Source organism: Anabas testudineus, chromosome 15 (assembly GCF_900324465.2).
Source record: "Anabas testudineus chromosome 15, fAnaTes1.2, whole genome shotgun sequence".
In the NCBI taxonomy this organism is placed as follows: domain Eukaryota; kingdom Metazoa; phylum Chordata; class Actinopteri; order Anabantiformes; family Anabantidae; genus Anabas; species Anabas testudineus.
Genome location: NC_046624.1, coordinates 7,001,923 through 7,023,683, shown reverse-complemented (window position 1 = coordinate 7,023,683; position 21,761 = coordinate 7,001,923). Strand labels below are relative to the sequence as shown.

Genomic DNA, 21,761 nt, shown 5'->3' with positions numbered 1-21,761 from the left:
TTTGTCAGATCTGCCACTTTGCTACAGTCTCTTGAAGGACAAGCGTGTGTATTCAACTATTTGAACCTGACAGCTATGTAGCAAGATGGTGAATTTGGCACTAAAAAGACTGGGAGAAACCACAAAGTCCTCCATTTACACAATCCAATCTTCATTTGTAACATCCAATGTGTTTTTGGTTCCGCTAACTGTTAATGAATTCAAACCTAACTTTGCTCTATTCAGGTTATCTGCTTCGCGTACTGTGCCCGTGGGACACATAGCCACAGACCCAGAAAAGTTTGCTAATTGAAAAAGTATACCGCGTCAAATATACAGCCATCTATCTTGCCTTTGCAATAACAATGCAATCAAAGGGTAAGTGCACGGAAGAATATGTTTACCGCTAATTGCAATTGAGTGCATTTCCCTAATGAAGCCCAGACCTGACCCTAATGTTTGCCTATGCGCAAAACATTGTGTGGCATGTGCAAATTTGTGCTTTTTGGTCTTTGAGTGGCAAGATACCAACACATCCTTTGTCTGATTATTAACAACTTTTAACCCAAAAAGCTGTTTCCACAAATGCTTTGCCGGGGCAGAAGTACAGACCTGAATAAAACAAGCAGCCAAGTAATTCAGGCAGGAGTGATGCTTTCTCCAGTGCACCATTTGGCAATATAAAGTAGAAGCCTGTATTCTTTTATGATGATTAATTTCTAAGCGCAAAGGTTTTGAAGACTTCCCCATCAACTTCCTGACTGCAGGGACTCAGGAATGTGTAAAACAATGTGCGCACATGTACTTTCAACATCCTCACACCACACTAGACCAGAAGAACATGTCTCAGACAAGGACATGGCTTTTACATCCTTCAGAGGTGAACAGAAATTGCAGGATACTGATGTCTTTTAAAAACATACTCAGCAGCTTATTTTGAACTATAGTTGTGTTGTATGTTTTGCCATTCCCATTCTACTTACAACAGTATCAACGGAGGATACATAGGTGAAGTATATAAAGCGACAAAGTTCATGTCAAGTGAAGTTTGGGGTGGCTGCATGAACAAAACTCAGATCGATGTTAGTTTCCCATTTCAAACCGACTTCTTTTATCAATGACCATTCCATATGTATATATTATTATTACCATGGTGATGAGTGTCCGATTACGCCTGCTGCTGATACTGCTGAGTCATATCCAAGAATAGGGACAAACAGCCTATATAGTCACTTGGGTTGGATGACTTTCTGCATTTGACAGAAGGGGTAAAGGTAAAAAAAATAAGATCCCCTCAAGACCACTCTTATATGAAGCACTACTTCACCTAAAGCATTTCTGCTCTTTTTGAAAAACAATACATGTGGGAAATTCTCAAAAACAACAAACGTCAAATTCAAAAGCACCATGAATTGTAACGCTTTCAGCAAAATGAGCAAGTATAGAAAGTCTGTAGGATTCCACTGCTCATTATTGAGGCCTTCAAGAATAACAGCATACCACACGGAGGAGGGGTTTAAATCCAACAACAGCATTACTGTACTCGGCATTAACAACTTCAGATCACTTCTTTATTGCTCCTCATTTTAACGCCACCTACAACCCTAATGTTGACAGCGTCAGAGTTTGCACAGCATAAAGAGAGGTGTGTCAGACCTTTACTAAAAAAAATAGAGGGCAGTGATCTTTCTACACTATCAAGCCAGCTTTCAATGAAATAAGATAGATAATACGAGACTCATGAGATGAGTTCTATTCTTGTATATGTTCTATTCATACAACTATCTCTCCTGACTGTGGAAAAGCCAAATAATAGTATAAATATAAACAACAATCAAATAATCAAAAATACCTGTAAAAGTAGATTAAATGTTATACTCCATATCAGGCATCTCTTGTCTGAGAAGAGGAAAGAAACATCATAAAAAAAGAAAGTGTTAACATCTAAATATGTTGACATACAACAGCAGACGGTAGTGATTGAAACACCAGCTGGTGTTTAGAGTGAAAGTCTAAACCTAGTTTACCATAATGAAGCTCTCAGAAGGAGGCAATGCACTCCTTATGCCATGCTGCTTTAGCTGGCTTCTTAACACTTCTAAACCTGAAACATATACACATGGATTTTTGGGACAAACACAAGATCTCCCTGGTTGCTGCTACAAAGTGGCACTGGTTATGTTTGCACAGCTTGAGAGAGCTCCACTAAACAAATGATTGACGATTTGATGCCAACTTGTGTAAGTCTAACAAAACAACAAAAACTTTTCGGTGCCAAATTGTCTGAGTATGGGTAAACATAATTTTGTCCTCCCTCTCTGCTGGACAATGTTTGTTAATTAATACATTTAAAAAAAACTAAAAAAAGGAAAGTGCTTTGGATACTACTGAAAAAATTCATGCTGGTTGTGGCATGACTTATTTGGGGAAAAAATAAATAATTAAAATTTTTTAATAAACTTTATTGCTAAGCTTTACCCTTTTTTAACACATATTTAGGACTCATTTAGTACTTTTCAATAAAAATGTAGCTTTATTTTAAATGTCTTTCAACACATCTTGCTAATAATAATCACCAAAATGTAATACTAAATTGACAAAATCGTCAATGAAAATGTGGTCTGATGTTCATATTTCCTCATTAACTGCAGCAGTACAGGCAGCAATAATTGGCCAATGGTTAATTGGCTTGTTTTCTAAATAAAAATCACTGTCAAGCAGTTTTTTGGGACTAAATTCTGTTAATATACTAGTGTAACCATGTAATGTAAAACACACTAACAGAAGGAATTATCGTATGTTACTATGCCCTCATTACCCTGAAAATAAAATTAATAAAATAAAACTACAACAGTAAGCTTATCTACACTACCATGAAATAAGAAGCTTGTTATGACTATTAATCTGTAATAATTTAAGACAATATGATTTTCTTACTAACACATACAGCATTGCCATCTGGGTTAGAGAGTTTGACCTTGTGATGAGTAGTTATCTGTGTGTGAGAAGTGGCCAGTCTCGAGAAAGACGAAGGAAGATAAGAGAGGGAGATGTTAAAGTTGGCATATTGCAATAAAAAATAGGCTCAAAGGGCTGTTACAATTTGAAACACTGCCCTAAATGTGTTTACCTGCTCTGCAACTATGTGCAATGCCTTGCATCAGGTAAGCTGTGAAGAATCATTTTGGTAGAATGTTTTGTCCTGTTATTTCAGCTGTTGAGTGAGACTACAATCAATAGCAAAATACAATCTTCTAAAAGTTGGGTGAAGTGATTGCTTTTTGCTATGAATATATGAAATTGTACTTTTAGGGTTATGATGTACTCTCAGATTTATAAACCTGTTTAAGTTGTTTTGTAGTCTTTGTGAAATTTCAGTGTCGTGTGGATCATGGATGTACTGTAGTGAGGACTTAATGAGTGCCAGAGCAGGAAAGATGAGTAATGGGGGAGGATCTCAAATGGAAGGTTGTAAAAAATAATAATGCCAGTAGCTGATGGAATAATCCCCTTGGCTCACCTTTGTTAAATCTTACTAACCTGTAGATTTACTATGCAATATAAACATGTCTAAATTGATCATTTTTTCCATTTAAATGAGACTAAAAGCAACTTTTATTTCCATATTTTATAAGCATGCAGAAAACATAGCAGCCAACAATATCTGAACACCTGTGCCTTCGTCTTCTGTGTATTTGGACTCTATTCTGAACAGATATTCTGTGTTTAAAGGGGCAATTAAAGGGTTAGTTGTGTCTACTGGCGAAAAGTTTTCCAAGCCTTTGGCTATACAGTGTGATGTTAACTTTTCCATCTTTTCCACCACTCATCTAGAACCCCACTATGACATGATGAATGCACCTATACAAACTGTAATGTGATGTGTTTCATCAACAACACAGTACAGCCCCTGGGGGACTGCGGTGGTTGAAGAATGGTCACGTGATGGTCGATTACCCATGCAGGAAACATGAGAAATTAAATCTGCACAGAGTACACAGCATTTTCCTCTGAGTCTTCTGCCTGACATTAACTTCCTTCTATCTGTCTTCCTTTCTATTCTTTCACCTCACCTGGCAGCTTTTCAAAGTTTACTTCTAAATATACAGTGTTTCTGCACCTTGTCTTCATGTTTGTCTAAGTGACACAACCCATGACGAAAAAAAAAAAAATTAGATGACAAACACAAGATTTTTTCGTCTTTGCTCTGCTGTTCCTTCTTCTTCATTTATCCACTGCAAATTACGTCCTTACAAATCAATCAACACCTGCTCATGGCAGGAGAGGCAAGAAAGAGAGGATAAAAGATCACTTCCTTGCTGCTCATATCAAAGACAGGACTGTGTGAAAGCTGCTTAGGATCTGACTATATACAACAGCCTGAGTTTTAGCCACTTGAGATATAATTAGCTCCACTATCATGCTGAAGCACAACACAAAAAAGCTGTAACCTACATATAGCGTATAAAACAGGGAGAATTCACTTCTCTATAGACAATGTAATATGCTTTATTTTATAAATATATAATTATCTTTTAGCCCATCTACCATTCATCCCAACCATATATCCATCATAAGTTCTATACCCTAATTAAGTCCCTTGTATATAACAACCCCAGATCATCACCCTGAATTAAGTGAGGCCTGTACAATCAAACAGCGCTGGAGCATTGGTTCTGTGTTGAGGGAGACCCTCACCAGCATCCTGACACAGCAGACAAAAATCCCAGTGCCACCCACATTATTGGGAATTCTGTTTCATCACAAAGACTGCATAGCCTTCATCTGTTTGGGAGCCTTAATCTGCTTTGTTTGCGTGTGGAGGATGGGGGGCTAAGATTCTATGAAAGAGATTAAAATTTTTCCATAGCCAACACAAACATCAAAGGGCAACCAAATTGTAGCCCCTTACTTCAGTAGGTTTCACCAAAGTCACTTATTTGTCCATTTCATCACGCTAATGGCAGAAGCCATCATCCCATTACAGCTCCACAGCTGAGCGAGGTTAAACAAATGCAGTTTGTCTGAGGTCGCAGGAGGTCTCACTGCTCTCTCCTTTTACATCACAACAAATCATCAACCTGTCTATAACTACTCTATATAAGCAACCCTCTGAACCTTGCTGCATTAACCACTGGCGCTCAAAACATAAGCACTGTCTTTTCAGTCTCCTTTTGTGCTCTTATCAAAAAATCCTTAGCATGCAACACTTTAATGTGGAAATAAAATCCAATCTTACTTCTTGGTGAACCTAAAAATCATTTTATTCATCTGCAGAGTTTCTTACACAGTATGTATGCCATGCATCTAATTGAATATTCTCAGCATGCACGTTTTGGTACCATCTACTATTTGGTAACTATCTTAAATGACCAACCAAACAAAGAAAAGCCTGCAATTTACAGTACTTTCCCCTAACAAAGTCTGCAATTAACAGTGTTGAAATCATTTTGTCAGAAATTAGTCTAAATGTGTTCCGTTTCTGGTAAACTGATGGAGTTCATTAGTACTCACTGTTTGCAGGATACTTACATCAAACCCCGACATGCAAGCTGTGAGATATTTCAAAATAAAAGCTCTATCATGCATAATAGAATCATATTATAGCTCATTGTTCATCACACCCAACGTAACCAAGTCTAATTTTAATTACCATTCTGTTGAATGAATCTTTGTCTGTAATGAGTCCACATTACCTAAGCCCTACAGTAACCACACAATCGCTTGTGTCAACAGAAGGGAAATCCATTTCATCAGCATGTCCAGTCAGTGCTTCAATACCTTACATAAGGCCACCACTGTGCAGCCACATAGCCCGCGGGAGTCTATACAGAGCATGTTCAATTAAAACAACAGCACACGTCAGTTCATCACAACGACATATTGCATCATAACACTTCTCCAAAACAACATGACGTACAACTTGTTTATGGGAGACACAATTCAAAATGCAGTGACACAAAGAAGCTTCAATCACTTAGTATCAGTAACTTGCCAGTAATGAGGAGCTTTATAAGACAATAAGATCAAGGATAAGTTCCTGTATATGTATAAAAACCACTGACCCAATTTCTATTAGTAATCATTCAGCAGGTTAAAGTTAAAATCTTTTAGTCATTTTTGTCAAACACTGATGTTTAAAAAAAAAAAAACACACATTTTCTTTTCAGATGTGCTGCATTTTTATAAGGTTTTAAAGTGTGTCTAAATTTTTGTCTCCTACTTGACATTAGAAACTAGAAGACAGGAAAGGCCCATCTGGTTGTGGCGTGGTTTTCTTGGATAATGTTTACGTTTTCTGAATCGATACTGCTATTGAAGCTATAAACACATAATCTGGCTATAAACAGTCCTCAAATATTCTTAGTCCATAAACTTCTCTGTTATAATGGGTGTCTGATGGTTGTCTGGCTTTCAATTGCTTCCAGCGCAGGAATGTTCAGTTGAAGGTAATTTCTATGTCACATTAGGATTGGTAAATCAGATTACTGACAGTAATGTTTAAAAATTGAGCCTCTATGCTTCCTAAAAAAGGAATCCTAGAAATTGTGATATGAGGATTAAAAAAACACACACACACACACACACACACACACACACACACACACACACACACACACACACACACACACACACACACACACACACATCAGTGCATCACAGTATATTGCCAATAGATTTTATTAAAATGCAAATATTACATTATGTTTGTTGTTCTTTACTACTTACTAGACCAACTACTAGACTAATTTAAACAAGCAATATGATTTGCAATATTCATTTTAATTATATTAAAATGAAGAAAACCCTGGTAAACCCCTTGACTGTAATGACTATTTACATACTACTGAAATGTTTGGTACTTGATTGGTACTTCCAGGTAAAGTTAACAAAAATTAATTGAGAGAAGTATTTTGTGAAAAATAAAACTTTTAAAACTAAGTCATTTAAATGCATTCAAATAGTTTAGAGCAACTGGTACACAGCTTTGAAAAAAACATGTATGTGCGCTCCGATATTGAATGAACTGCCCTGGGTCATAGGAATTGTATTCTCATATAAAGCTACTCAGCAGACATCACAGTCTTTCATTTCAGTTGCTTAGAGGCCATCTTATATGGAGTGACCTTTCTGTTTAGCAAAACAGGAGGACACAATTTCATATCTCCGTAAAGCACTGATGTTCTAAGTGAATTTTTGACAGACTTAGTCACAGTAACACTGCATTGGATTATTTTATTTCTGCAACAAAGCGACAACATATTCTGCATATCATGAATTTATTTAACTGCTGCATCCCCTCTAAAGAAATAGGAACTGTGAAGGCAAAGCATAAAATTATCGAATTGTGTGTCTGAAGAAAAAAATTACACCTCTAAGAAAATGTCCGAAATGTGCATTTTATAGTCCTTTACTTACTTGTGACATTATGTTGCTCATTACCTGCACCATCACCATTACCTAGCCATTACACGTAGAAAGCCATTATAGAAAACAAGGCAACTACTGGCCCATAACCAAGTAACTCATCAGTATTTCTGCTAAGGTGCACACTTTCCTGGGCTCTCTGTGCACATGGCTTGCACTTTTTTCCATTCACAGTATTCACAGGACTGGAGATTAAACTAATACAAACTGAACTGGAATGAACCAATGAAAACATGGGTGTAGGAGAAGCAGGGAAAATAAACTGGCGTTCAAAGTGGGGTATTGTGAAGACCAGTGAATTGCCTGCTGACGAGCATCCAGAGCACACTGCCTAAGGACTGTACAGAGAAACAGTCAGGGTTTGATTTCTTCAACCCTCTCCTCTCACCCGTGTTTCCCTCTGCCAGTAAAGACCTAGTCTCACCAAGCATCTATCCACATTCTCTCACAGATAAAAGAAGTTACTCCTTTTATTCAACTGCACACATACTGTATTTCCTCACAGCTAAAGGAAAAAAGTGCACATCCACACACTTTTCACTTCTATGCTAATAAAGTTTAACATTTGAAACCTTGTACTGAGCTCCGAAATAAGCATCTGTTTTTAAAACCGTTTCATTTTGTTCCAAAAAATGAGTTTCGCTTTCCAAAAACAATATTGCAATATTGGACATTTTTCTAAGCTACCAGAGAAACAGATGCTCAAAATCTGTAAGATGCCTTGGAATTTCCAGTCGTCACTGCAAACAGTTCTAAAGAAACATCTGTGAAGGGGAAGCAGAAAAAGGGGATTTATCCATCTGAAATACACAACCATGTCAGCCATCCCACTTCTTAAACTTAACTCTGCTATCGAGATATCAGTGATACTTAGGTGGAGTCACAGTGCCCCCTACAGATCAACTGATACATAAGCTTTCTGTGCATTGCCTCCATTTATCTAGTGGACTGACATGTTACCTGTTAAAACAAAGCTTTAATTGTTTTTTTCTGCTAAAAACAGTTTTTTCACTTTCTTGGGAAGATTATTCCACATGAACTGACACTGCTGTCGTATGCCCATATGGTCCACCTGGTAGTTGGACCCAAGTTATTTTTTGCAATCATCTCTATGCACCTATTCAGGAAAATAAACAAACAAATAAATAAATTAGGGGGCTCTTTAAACCAACAAAATACTTGGGGGTCAGATTTAACTATAAATTTTAGTTTATTTTGTTTGTTATGAGTGATACACAAGCAGACAATGAAAAAGAAGGTTGTGAGAGACCCTTATCCTATTTGAATACCCTCTCAAATCACTCACAGGCTTTACGCGATATATATATGATATGTGATCTGGCCTGTGTGCAGCACAAGGAAGGTTGTTTTCAAATGTTTGTTTCAGGACAGGGAGTAAGTGGTGGAACAGGGGCAACAGAGAGGTGGTAAGAAGAAAACAAACAGGGATGCAAACGGTGACTCTCTGACCTTGACTTAAGTTCTGTCTACTGGGGAGATAAGTGAGGACCTGACCTGAATGACGGCCCGCTTCAGGCCATATGACTGTGTCAGTTTCATGGCTACAAACATTTCTTTGTAAAGGTATGGGTGTGTTTATTCTTTGAAGTGAGAGTGTTTGTGTCTGTAAGAACGAGTGAGAGGAAAAGTGTGGGCTGGGACACGAAATGCATAACTGAGAGGGAAGACGATGCTCATTCTCCAAAACACTCAATACAGTCATAGACCATTAGCAGTCCAAGCAATGGCAGACATTTCTCTAAGTGCCAGCCAGACAAACACCAACAACAAAGATTCCCATGATTACTTCTCATTAGCCACGCCTTGTGAAAAATTCTTTCTATTTGGCCATCTTGACACTACACTGCCGCTACCACAGAGATTGGGGAAAACAACACTGATGCTGACCAAACCCTGAGGCAAGCTGTGGCACTGCTCACGATGTGGACATAGGGAGTGGAGAGATAAAGCTGAAATTGAAAGGAGGGGAAGTTGACCAGCTGGTTTGTCACCTCAGTTCACATTTACAACCTGATGGCAGGGAAAACCCTGTCCTTGTGCCGTATCTCTGAGAACTGATACGATTAACTGAACCTTTTAATGCAAGGCCCAATGCAACACACTGACCGGAGTCATTTCACTGTTCAACAGAGCAGCAAGTTCACTCAGCCAGGAGCATTGATTTTCATTCTTGGTGTGACAGTGCAACAATCACAAGTTTGCTCAAGAAGTCACCAGTGCCATGGCTTCTAATGTATTGTGTGCATGTGTGTTTGGGGTGAGTGAGTGATTGACTCTGTGTCCTTGCATATATTCACAACTGGGAGCACAGAGAGTGTGAGACCCGGAATTGCAGTCATATTGCTGGGAGCATTGCTGCATCACTCATGGAGGTTATGGCACAGAGTGTGAATCTGCAGAGAGACAGATAGATCTATCGAGCCAGACTCTCCAGGGGCTAAGTGTGTTGTGCAGCACATTCATGGCCTGACAGAAAATCTAATGAAAAGTCTACACTGACAAGAGCCCTAAACAGTAGGAAGCAAAACCAAAAGCTATAGGCTTCATCAATCACTAAAGGAAATCGAAAAGTAAAAAGAATTGTAAATTTCCTACATTTTTAGACATGATATGACACAGTCTGGTGTCTGGTCATATAGGCTTTTTGGCAGGTCAACCTTAAAAATGGTACATGTTTCATAACAATAATGGAGACTTCAAACAACATTTTAGGCAGAAGCAGTAAAGTAGTAGACAGTAAATTTCGACAGCAAATCAATTTCACAAGAGTATAGGCTTTCACAAGGAAGAAAAGGAGAATATGTTGTCATATATCACAACTAGACCTTTAAAAGCACCCTAAAGTTTGGAAGAGTGACAATGAAGAGTCTGTCTTTTAGAGTGTGTCTATAGACCAAGAACTCAGCAAGCGAATAAAAATGTCACATCTACTCATTCTGGAAAGTCTAAAATATTATCAGAGCACTCAGAGTCAATCCCTAATAAATAAGGCAGTGCTCTCCATTAAGGCTTGTGACTCAGAGGCACATAATATTCTCCGGACATTACACACTACACATTATCCCGCACCGTTGCCGTGCTGCCACAACCACTGACGTTCTCGATGAGTGGGAAGGGGTGAACCAGAACCAAGCTGAAAGAAAGTAACCCTCAGAAACACTTGCTCATGCTGTTTTTTCTGTTTGTTTTTTTGCAACACAATTAATGTTAGAGAATTCAAATTTTGCACTTTTCCAATGTCCATGTATTCTTTATATGACCTTAAGTCAGTGATTACAGAACAATGTTTTATTATATTCAATACCGATCATGTAACCTAGGTTATGTAGCCTTCTGTACCATACACTATGCATAAATGGCCATGAAAGTAAATAATGCTGCCTTTGTGCCAAGTAACCCTGCAGGGAAGCACTCTTTGAATTGACAAAAAAAAAAAAAAAAAAAAACGTATAAAAGTCAATCTCCACTGGATCATGATATTCTGCCCTCCCAGGGTCACCACTCTCATCAAACCCTTGATGACTGCTGTATGAGCAGCTCCATACAACTGACTACCAATTGCCTTTCTCGCACTCATCTGAACCCCTTCAGGTTCTTTATAGCATTTATACCCAGATTCCCTGTGCACACTAAATTGGCTCCTGTAAAAAATATGATCTAATACAGTAGGATGGGAAAGGTTTACAGCAGGTAATGGATTAGGAGTCACCGCGTGTGCATAATTACCACTTTTAATGATAAAAGAAGTCCTCTCCACAGACTGCATTCTGATCTGAAGATAGATGATGACACGCGCATGAACTCATCAACATGCCAGACACAAAATCTTGTGTTTGCAATTTAAAATCAACATACATCAAATGACACACATTAAAATTAAAACCCAGTTTGAGTTCCTTTCGACTTTTAGTGCTCGCAGCAATTTTATATGAAACATTTCTACAATTGAATCTAGACAGTGAGCTGATCTATTGTAAGGAGGTACGTCACATGCCTCACTTTCATCCACTGAAAACAGTAGGAACAGGGTTACATTAGTGACGGTCTAACAACTTTTATGCAGAGCTCATTCTAAACAGTAGACAGTTGGACCAGCTGGGGGCGGGGTGCTGCAGCCCAGGCCACCCTGTCAGGATGCAGCCATCCTGCCCTTCAACCCTGCAGTTTACCAATTGTCACTACAGTGTCTACTGCCCTTCTCTCTTCAGGCTTTCATTCAGCACCTCATGTCCAACCTCCAGCCAAATGGAATTAAGAAAGAATTAAAAACTCAATGAGCCTAATAATTAAACTTTAATAGTGGATATAAAGCAACTTGACACATTGTAAAAGCTGAAGGCACCCACCATAACACCGGTACCAATGATGACACATGTTCCCTAAATTTTCCCTTAAACTCAAATGTCACTCTTTGCAACACAATATTGTTGCTGCCATTAAAAAAACACTTGTTGCCTAATCTCTAATTTTTTATTTTTATTTTTTTTTTTAAACAGTGCCTTTGGCTTTTAAAATATATTCCAAATAGTCATAATACTCGTGTTTGGTATCTTGTCATTGAGCATCCTACCTGTTTTGTTTAATTGAGTCCTGTGTTTCAAAAGCCATTGCACAACACATGAGCTGCAAACAAACAGATCAGCTTTTCTTATTTCCTTCATTGTTTATACTTCTGAGCTAGAGTTAATATTTTTTTGCAAGAAATGTTGTACAACAATGGTAAAGGTAAATACAAGGCGTGTCTACATTATGATGTATTTTTTCATATTGTATTAATATATAAATAAATAATACTGCACTTCTTACTACTCTGTAAGAAGATAGGCCAGCAAAGGATTGGACCAACAACCTGCTGTGGGTGTTCCCACTAGAGGGTACAATATGTAGCCTAAAAATGTAAAAATTACAAGAGTCACTGAGGATTCTGCATAGTTTACCCACAAACCTTTGCATATACTTCCAGTTTGTATAATTAGTATCCCTGCACTTGATTGACTTGTGTGAAATACAATATCCTGACAGTTTGTTAAGCTTTAGATTAATACTTTCCATGGTAATCAAAAAGTCCCACATTTTATATACAGCATGCGACTGGTGCCAGGCCTAGATGAAAAACAGCATGACAAAATGGAAGTACTACTGGCTGGAGATTGCAAGTAGACTAGATGAAAGGCAGAAGATCTTATCAGTGCAGAGTGCCCAACATCCAGCAGTTCAGAACTATGTTACTTACTGAAAATTTCGACATGAGTCAATACAGCCACCAATTGTTCAACCTGTTCAACTAATCCAGTTTGTAACCAGAATTTAGACCATAGAGTCACCAATGTTCTGGTACAAATGGCCAAATAATCCATTCAGATTGAAATGTACATCCATAACACACCCCTGTTGTTGAACAGAGCTGCCATCGACGGCAACCAAACTGGACAACATGGTTTTGTGCAATTTCCAACCACAAAGTTAATGGATTCTACATTATGAATAAAGTAGCAGTAAGCCACCTGGGGAGACATAAAAAGGCTTGAGCAATTCTTTTGACCTTTTAGACCTTCAGACAGCCTGCTAAAGAGAATGTACTGCCTCCTGGCCAACACAGCTCTGTCAGACCATGGATGACTGTCAGCATTAACCACCAAAAAGCTTCCTGCCTTTGTTACAATATTATTCAACAGTTTAACAGAAACATTTTCATTATTTTTCTCTGCCACATTTTTCTAGTCACTTAAGAGAACCACTGCTCACCTTATTCACTTCCTTAACCTTGACATATATCAAGATATTGATATTCTCTGTAAAGGATATAGATTTTATCCATTTCTGCAATACAGTTGAAAAGTAAAAAGTTGAAAGCACTGACTCTTATTAATAAGATACAAATTTTCACTAAATAACACTCAGAACAAACATCAAACTACTTGGAATTTATAACTATTGCTAAATGTTTAAAAAGGTCAAAAAGCAAAACAATTGCCATGACATTTGGGAGTGTGGTAGGTGTAAACCAAATCTTTGTCTTTTGCATGATGCTGAATGGCATGTTACCTTATCCTGAGCAGTATTAACATAATAGATTAGATTCATTAGCCTATTCAACAGAGCAGTCTGTTTTTCGCATCTATTAATCTTGCATAAATTATACTGTAGAACATTAATCTCACATGAGATGCACACTGCTTAGTAAGCTAATGTATGTTGGTTCATGTTTGCAAATAGTGCATAAAATACACTGCCTGTCCAAAGAAATCACACACTAATATTTTGTTGAATCCCCTTTAGCTTTGATTACGGCACGCATTCACAGTGGCATTGTTTCAATAGGCTTCTGCAATGTCACAACATTTATTTCTATCCAGTTGCATTAATTTTTCAGGTTTCAAAAGGTCTTTTACTGATGATGGGAGAGTTGGACGACTGCACAAAGTCTTCTCTAGCACATCCCAAAGGTTCTCAATGGGGTTAGGGTCTGGACTCTGTAATGGCCAATCCATGTGTGAAAATGATGCGTCATGTTACCTGAAACACTCTTTCACTATTTGAGCCCGTTGAATCCTGACATTGTCATCTTGGAATATGCCCATGCCATCAGAAGAGAGAAAAATCCATTGATGGAATAATTCTGTATATTCAGGTAGCGAGCTGACCTCATTCTTTGGTCACATAGTGTTGCTAAACCTAGACCTGACCAACTGCAGCAACCCCAGATCATAGCCCTGCCCTCACAGGCTTAGGTAGACACTAGGCATGATGGGTGCATCACTTCACCCATCACTTTGGAACAGGGTAAATCTGGACTCATCAATCCACATTACCTTCTTTCTATGGACAGATTATAATGAATACTTTATTGATCCCCTTGGGGAAATTCCTAGTTCTTAACCCAGTTTTAGTGTTTCATCAATCTCCTTAGATGTTTTCTTTGCTTGATGATTGAACAGATGTACATCTTTTCCACGACCACAGGATGTGTCTTCTGACATGGTTGTTAAAGAAATGAGAAGCTTCTCACTGAATCAGTTAGGGTTGAATAACTTGTTGGCAGCTGACACATAATCATCCATGCAGTACTTATCCAATGGGAGGCTCTTACCTATTTGATTAGTTAAATCCAGGTGGTGACTTTTTTTTTGGATGGGCAGTGTATATCGTATAGAAATATTTCTAAAACATACCCGCGGAAAGCACAAATAAACCACGCTAATATACTGCTGCTGCATAGCTATAATGTGAGAATATCTACTCTATACAATAGAATAACTGCAAAATGGTCATCAGTTGCAGAAGCAACAGGTAAAGCATTTTTTAGCAACTCTATGTGTGTAGGTTGTGAGCAGACTGCAGAAGATTATATAACAGTAGCACAAATCTCTGAAAAAGACTTTAGTGCTAACTCACTCTGCTTCTACAGCCTGTGTTTTACTTACTATAACAGATCCATACCAAGTTTCCCCTACAGCAGTATCAAATATATAGCCACTAATCATAACAGCACATACATGCAGCATTACTGACAAATGAGCTGCCAACCAGCTCTGCCACTAATCTTATCGCATAACATTAGAAACAGCTAGAATTGCAAGCAACTTAAAAAATTATGGAATATCAGAATTAACAATAGTTGATGTCCAGTTTAACATGATTCTCGATCCAAATCCTCACTTATGCAATGTCTCAAGAACTAACACTTTCTGAATCCTAACAGTAGAGGGCAACCAAAGACAATTTATAACAGCTGAGCTGATGATCTGCTTTCAAACACCACTCAACAGCTTGTAAAGGTCAAAGGACAGAAACCTTACCCGCATTAACTATGGCATCCACCTCCAGGACAGTAATATCCCCTTTGTAGAGAGATACTTTTTCACTCAACCCGCCACCACCTGTCAGATCCTTCCCTTCCTCTTTGTCATTGGCTGAAATAAAAAGAGATTTTCAATTTTTTGCAATAATTCAAGAACATGCATAAACATACAGGATAAGAATCATTTCATTCTCTATTCCAGTGTTCTATATGTCAATACTTTGTGAAAATGCATGTGAAATACAATTAAAGTAGATAATTTTTCATAATGCCAAGACTGTTTTATATGGAAATTTTAATTCACAGTCTTAAATACGCATGTATATTTCCTTTTGTTATAGATATACAAAATTCATTGGTGTGTTGTCACCAAGTCTTGCATGTAGCTGTGCAAGACAAGCAAGTTTAACCATAACTATTTTGTAACGTATTGCACTTCCTCTATTCCCAGGAATTAGAGGCTATGAATCAACAGCTCTCTTTTTTCATACTGGTTCCTCTGAAAATATAATACAGGAGTGTCCCAAAAAGGCCAAAAGGTTGTTACATCATGTTAGATGTGTGTGTTTTAAAGATCTTGTCAGCTTCTCACCTTCACTAATGCCCTCTTTTCTACGCGACCAACCTGCAGAATTAGATTTTGCAAATTCACAAAAAATCTAAAATAGAAAACTCCTATTTACAAAAGCACTCAGAAGAAGCCTCTTTGGTACAAAAATTACAGCTTCATACAACTGGACCCTCCTAAGCTCTCTACAATTAGAGGGGAAGTGTCTACCATCTGTCCACAGATGTTCGAAAAGGTAGCAGCTCAAGAATAACAAGAAATTTGTCCTGATGCCACTGCAATGTTGTCTTGATTATACACTTCTGGTCATTGTTGTGCTGAAAGATGATGAACTGCCCGAGTCTTAGGTCAAATGGACTACTGGTTATCTGCAGTAACCTCTGTTAACTTAGGCTGCCCTTAACTCTGACCCTTCTCCTAATCCTCATCTGATGAGGACCTGTGAAGCTTGTGAGAGATCAAGACTCTTGTTCTTGTTTGGTTACTCAGTTTGATGAGGCAGCCAACTCCAGGAGTGCTGGTGCCACAGAGAAGGGTCTGAATACTTTTAGGTGAATAAGAGATACTTGACTTTATCCTTGTATCTCATGTTGTCATGGGTTACTGAGTGTTGATTGAAAACAACAACAGTTTTACTTACGATATGTAAGATTAAGTAATTAATTAAACATCTTAAGAATACTGTTTACTATTATATCTTTAAAACAAACCTTCTCCCAGTCCTTGGTTCATGACTGTTTGCTCTACAACTGAGCAAATTAATATTTGACAATCAACATGGACAGAGATTGATTCTAGTACTGTGGGTTATCCAGGTTTTCTCTATTGACTGTTCTGTGATAAGACTACCTGCTCCATGCTACTTTATTGAAATATTTCCTTTAATTTAACACGTTTAAGGTTATGCCCTCCAGTAAATTAGAAAGCTATATTTGTATGGTGAATGACACAATGTCAGATTTATTATTTTCCCCACATTATCTAAATTATTTCCCTTGGACTTGTGCTAATTTGGTTTGTGCATCAGAAGAAAATAAAATAAAGAAAATAGAGAAGATAAGAAAAGAATAAATTTAAGAGTTCTACCAAATGTTAGCATATATGTACCTGCATAGAGGTGAATCACACACGTGTACATTAATTATAGTGAATTCTCTACGTTCTCATTCAAATCAGTGAGTCAAGTTTCTGAGTTGATATTTAACTATTATATAACCGGGACAGAAAATTAATTGCACATGTGTGTTGGTTTTATTTACCTACACCTAAAAAATTGTAGGTCTCCTAAGTAAAATAAATCCACATAACATAACTGATGTCCTCAGCATATGATTCGCATGGGAATAGCTGGGGAATATGAACATGGTAAAAAATGTGGCATTTTCTACACATAATAATTCCCAAGTGCATTTTTAGAAAACGAGGTTCCATCTGAAGTTATATTTCTGCCTGACTACAGACACTTATACATGATACATGTAGTTTTGCAGTTACAATAGCATGGGCTCTTGTTCAAGTTTATATGTGCATTCTGTTGCGCTGTGACACCTCTCCTCTGTGTTTCTCCTTAAGTCCTGTGTTGCATGGAGAATAAGCCTAAATCCATAGCATACATCTGAAATTAATACAAGCCTTGTTCAACCCTTCTCAAAACACAAAACCATAAAACTACTTCTCTCCCATACCCAAGAGAACTTCAGCAAAGTTTGCTTATAATTTTATGTGGTAAGGAAGTGTGGCTGAATGCAGTGGTACAGGAAAAATACTTTTTTTTGGATATGCTGGAGAAACACAAAACTCTGTCTGTAGATACTGTAACTATTTTTTTGCAACACTGTGCAAGCATATGTCAGTTTATGAAGTGTACACAACTTCAGACATTCATCACAGACAATAAGCTGTTTCTCTTACATCTTTTTTCCTCTCTCCAGGTTAGAATGTTGTCCAGAGATATATAATCTTGACGACGATACTCCTTGCGCCTCTCCTCCAGATCTAGACGGAGCAGTCTCTCTGTGGAAGAAAGTAACACATTTCAGCAAGAATAATGCTGGTGCACTGTAATGAGGAAAAAAAATAGGAATCAAGGAAATACACTTGGTACAGACATGTTCTAAGTTAAGGTAAGGAGTAAAAGTACAAACCTTCTTAATTTGGTGAATTATTTTCTACTGTTAATGACACACCAAACTCTCTCACAGTACCATCCATATCAGCAATACTGGCATGTCTTGCTTCAATTCAGGTTTGGCCTCCAATCATACTCCGCTTCTACTACTCCGCTTGCATCAAAATTTACCCCATGAACAATGTGATTCTTAATAAAGTAATTTTCAATAATGGTATGTGGCTTCATGTCCTAAAATCATCTTGTGATGTGACTGGTCAAAATGCAGGATCCCCTGTAGAGTTAGTGCATATTTATGTTCAAGCACACTTAATGTAAGTTTTTTGAACCCATGTAAGGCAAGTCTCAGGTGTGTGCCACAGAGACACAAAACAATGCTGATTGTCATTCTAATCAGCACCTCACCAACAGCCCATTTCACTCATTAGCCGCTCTTCTTTGGGTATCTGGTGTGTTAATTAGTGAAACTGCTACATGGCCTTGTGTCTCCATGGATCTCAGCTCAAAACTACTGCATGGTATCACCTTGTTGCCTGAGCTTCATATCACTAAAATGTTCGGCATTTCTTGCTAAAGCTCAGTACTGCTCTGGGTTGGTTGAATTTGCACAAAGAGCAACTGTACCCTACCTCATCAAGTAATGAACAAAGAAATGTACTTTTTCATTACTACCTACATTTGAGCTTGCCTACTGTGTTTGTGTGCAAGCAGTGTTGATTATGTTTTTTTCATTGAAAATGCAACAAAATTGGCTGACTTCAGTACATCACACAGATGCTGCTTAACCTCTGCACTTCTAAATTACTCTTTAATCCTCACAGCTTGTGTCCTCATTCCTCTCCACTGCCTGCAAAGGACCCTCAACCTGCTACCATCTCTCCAGATAGCACGATGTTCTTCCTAATTATGTGCCTCACTGTGAAATCTTCACTAAACAAAAACCACAGTGCACAGAGTGTGGCCTTTGGTCAATTAAAACACCTCCTCTGTAGAACAGTAAACTGGATGCAATAGACCACAAAAAAAACTAAGTAATACATTAGTATAACAGATTCGTCTAACAACTAAATATATATATATAACAACAGTATAACATATTGAGGAAGTACTGACTGTATGTATTTTACTAAGAAATACAATATGTTCCCTTGTTGACCCTTTGGCACCTCCCACAGTAGGTCACAGTTACATTAAAGGTATTTGCAGTGGGAAATATCCATTCTATCCCATGTGCATTTTTCTCTCCCTCATGTCTACTTGCCATTCCCAAGGCTGCTTTTATTCTACATGGATGAATAAAAAGGCAGTTCAGAGGTGATCCTGCACTTTGAACACAGCAAAGCTCTCTGGACTAAGCTAAAGCATTTTGTCACTCCGCTGAACACTTGGTCGAGAACAGGATGGGCTCAAAATGTGCTTTGTTAAATAGGAGTGTCTACAGACACTGATGCCAAGTCCCATATGATTTCGCTGCACTGGATGCTTTCTGGATGGTAAGGGAAATTACTGTAATGCTGCAGACCTACCTGAACCAAATTCTAATGAAAACAAAATGCAAGGAGACAATCACATAAAATGTCATATATGGAGTCACTATTAAACTGTTAAACGACTGCTTCTGTTTCTTACTTCATTGTATTTGTTCCATATTGTTTATATCCTAGTAAAATTCGGCATGTTTTGTCTTTTTAGTAATCGTGCTTATTTTGCCAAACCAGATGCCATCATGACTTACAATAGTTTATCTTTGCTGGTACAACATATTACAGTTTCCTACAAACTTGCTAAAACTAGCAAAACCACTCTTCAGAAGAAAATAATCATGTTAAACTTACATTTCTAGAATGTCTTTCACACTTTTCCTTCTTCTCATATTAAATCAAACTGAGCTAAAGGGGCATAAGCTCAGAATATAAACTCTCATTTTTTTTTATGTTTATTCCACGCTGCTACTTGACGGAGCTAAAATGACTGGCTAAAATGATTTATCACCTTTGCTCAGAGAATTTTGATAGCCACGATTTTATAAATAAATAATACACTCCCCCCCAAAAAAAAAAAAAGTCAGGAGTCAGCAAGGTTGATGACAAGACACAAACTGAACTGCAGCATTTTACACACTGAGAAAAAAAAAAATCACCAACATACAGTAAAATCCAAACTAACAACTGACCAACAAGATGAAACACTATTACAAATAATCCCTGTATCAGTTATTAATTAAAGAAAAGTCATGTCAGGCCTGAGTCTGAGCAGTAATACACTTCAATCAATGTGCTCTAATGAGAGATCCAGTTTAATCACATTGCTGCTTGAGTTATTAGACCAAAAGGTAGAAGCTGCTGCGTACACCTGTTTAACTCTGTCCTCTCTGAGTGAAGTGATTCATTACACCTGTGCTGTTTCTATTATGACAAGTGAACGCGTCTCCCATGTAAAAGCTCCAGTGTGTCAAGGAAGGAATAGCTTACGAACAACATCCCAACTAGTTTAATGATAATGGTGACATGCATTTGCACAACAGGTCCATTTTGTACATGTCTGTGACTACAAAAGCACAGGGGGTCAAACAGACAAGTTGCAAATCCAGCCGTCAGACCCCCTGTTTCTTTGTTTACCTGCAGGTGTGACTACTCTTTGGCTGAAGCAGTATTTAGTAACACAGAGGGCTGTTTGCAACTCGGTGAGCTAACTCCACTTGCTGTTGGTGCATCTGACGGTATCGCACAGGTGGAAGCTCGCATGCATGTTAGTCAAAGGTACTCTTAAGAGGAAAACACGGACTCACAGGGGGGGGGGGGGAGATCAGTGAGCACCTTCAATGTAAGCTAATGAGCAGGCAAGGCAAGGCAAGGCAAGGGGCACTGTGTGAACAGTGTTGTAGCGAATGTCAAAACATGCAGCACGGCAGCTAAACATAGTCGCAACATGATTATAACATCTGTGCAGTAGCCGTGTGGGGCTAAACAGACTAGATAGTATTACAGCAATACGGAAAAGACGGGAGGAGTGTCTGTCAATCTTGTGGCATGGTGAGAATTCATGCTGTCTGCCATGGAGATGATGATAGCCTCATCCCCCCCCCCCCGAAAAAAAAAAAAAAAGCCTTACCTTTCTCAGTCTTCCAGTCCTTTTTCTTTTTGCTCATGCTGCCGGAATGATTAGACTTCGATTGGCTGTTTTTTGACTGTGGCAACCCCAGGCTCACAGTGAATAGTGTTCCGGGAAAAAAACTGAAATGTAAAGTGAAACAGCCTCTGGACGGTTGTCTCACCTGTGAAGCTGTCAAATTGCTATGGACCTCGGTCGCTCAACCTACCATGAGTGCGCCGTAAATTATGTGTACGAATCCCAGCCGAACGATTGGCCGACGACAACAAGGAAGTGGGCATGTGATTGGTTCAACGGGTGAGTCAATCAGCGCAGCGGGGAGTCAGGGTAGGTTGTTGCCAACGGTTCGGCCTCCTGGCGTGTGAGCTGGTAGGCCACTTACATTAAAGTCCACTTTGTTTCACTCCAGCAGAACTTAAGAGGAAAGAAGTGTGGTAGATTAAAAAGAAGTACTTTTCAGTTGTTGTTTGTTTTTTTCTAATATTTTTTTTAATTGTAGGCTATAGTTAGGCTATAATATCTTAACATAATTACATATAAATTATGTAAAAGTCAGTATAATTATTTCTAGGATTAAATCATATGTATCTAAAACAGCCTGACAAAATAGAACAGTGATCCAAGAAAGGCTGTGGCCCCTAAACTTTCAGTGATTAGCTATAATTCTTTAGAAATACCTAACCTACAGAGTGCAATGATCATGTAATTGATCCCTACTTGCAGCC

The 21,761-nt window shown here is 38.2% G+C and overlaps 1 protein-coding gene across 3 annotated transcripts in view; it reads right to left on the bottom strand.

The window, feature by feature from the left end:
* The window catches only part of macrod2 (mono-ADP ribosylhydrolase 2), a 361,160-nt gene extending 339,916 nt beyond the window's left edge, over positions 1 to 21,244 (bottom strand). For all 3 annotated transcript variants that reach the window (XM_026353614.1, XM_026353615.1, XM_026353616.1), the window contains exons 1-3: positions 21,037 to 21,244; positions 17,709 to 17,810; positions 15,228 to 15,341 (exon numbers count right to left, since the gene is read on the bottom strand). In XM_026353614.1, coding sequence (XP_026209399.1) covers positions 15,228 to 15,341; positions 17,709 to 17,810; positions 21,037 to 21,073 — 253 coding nt within the window. In that variant the 5' untranslated portion in view covers positions 21,074 to 21,244. The remainder of the gene's footprint in view (positions 1 to 15,227; positions 15,342 to 17,708; positions 17,811 to 21,036) is intronic.
* Between the last annotated feature and the right edge of the window lie 517 nt (positions 21,245 to 21,761).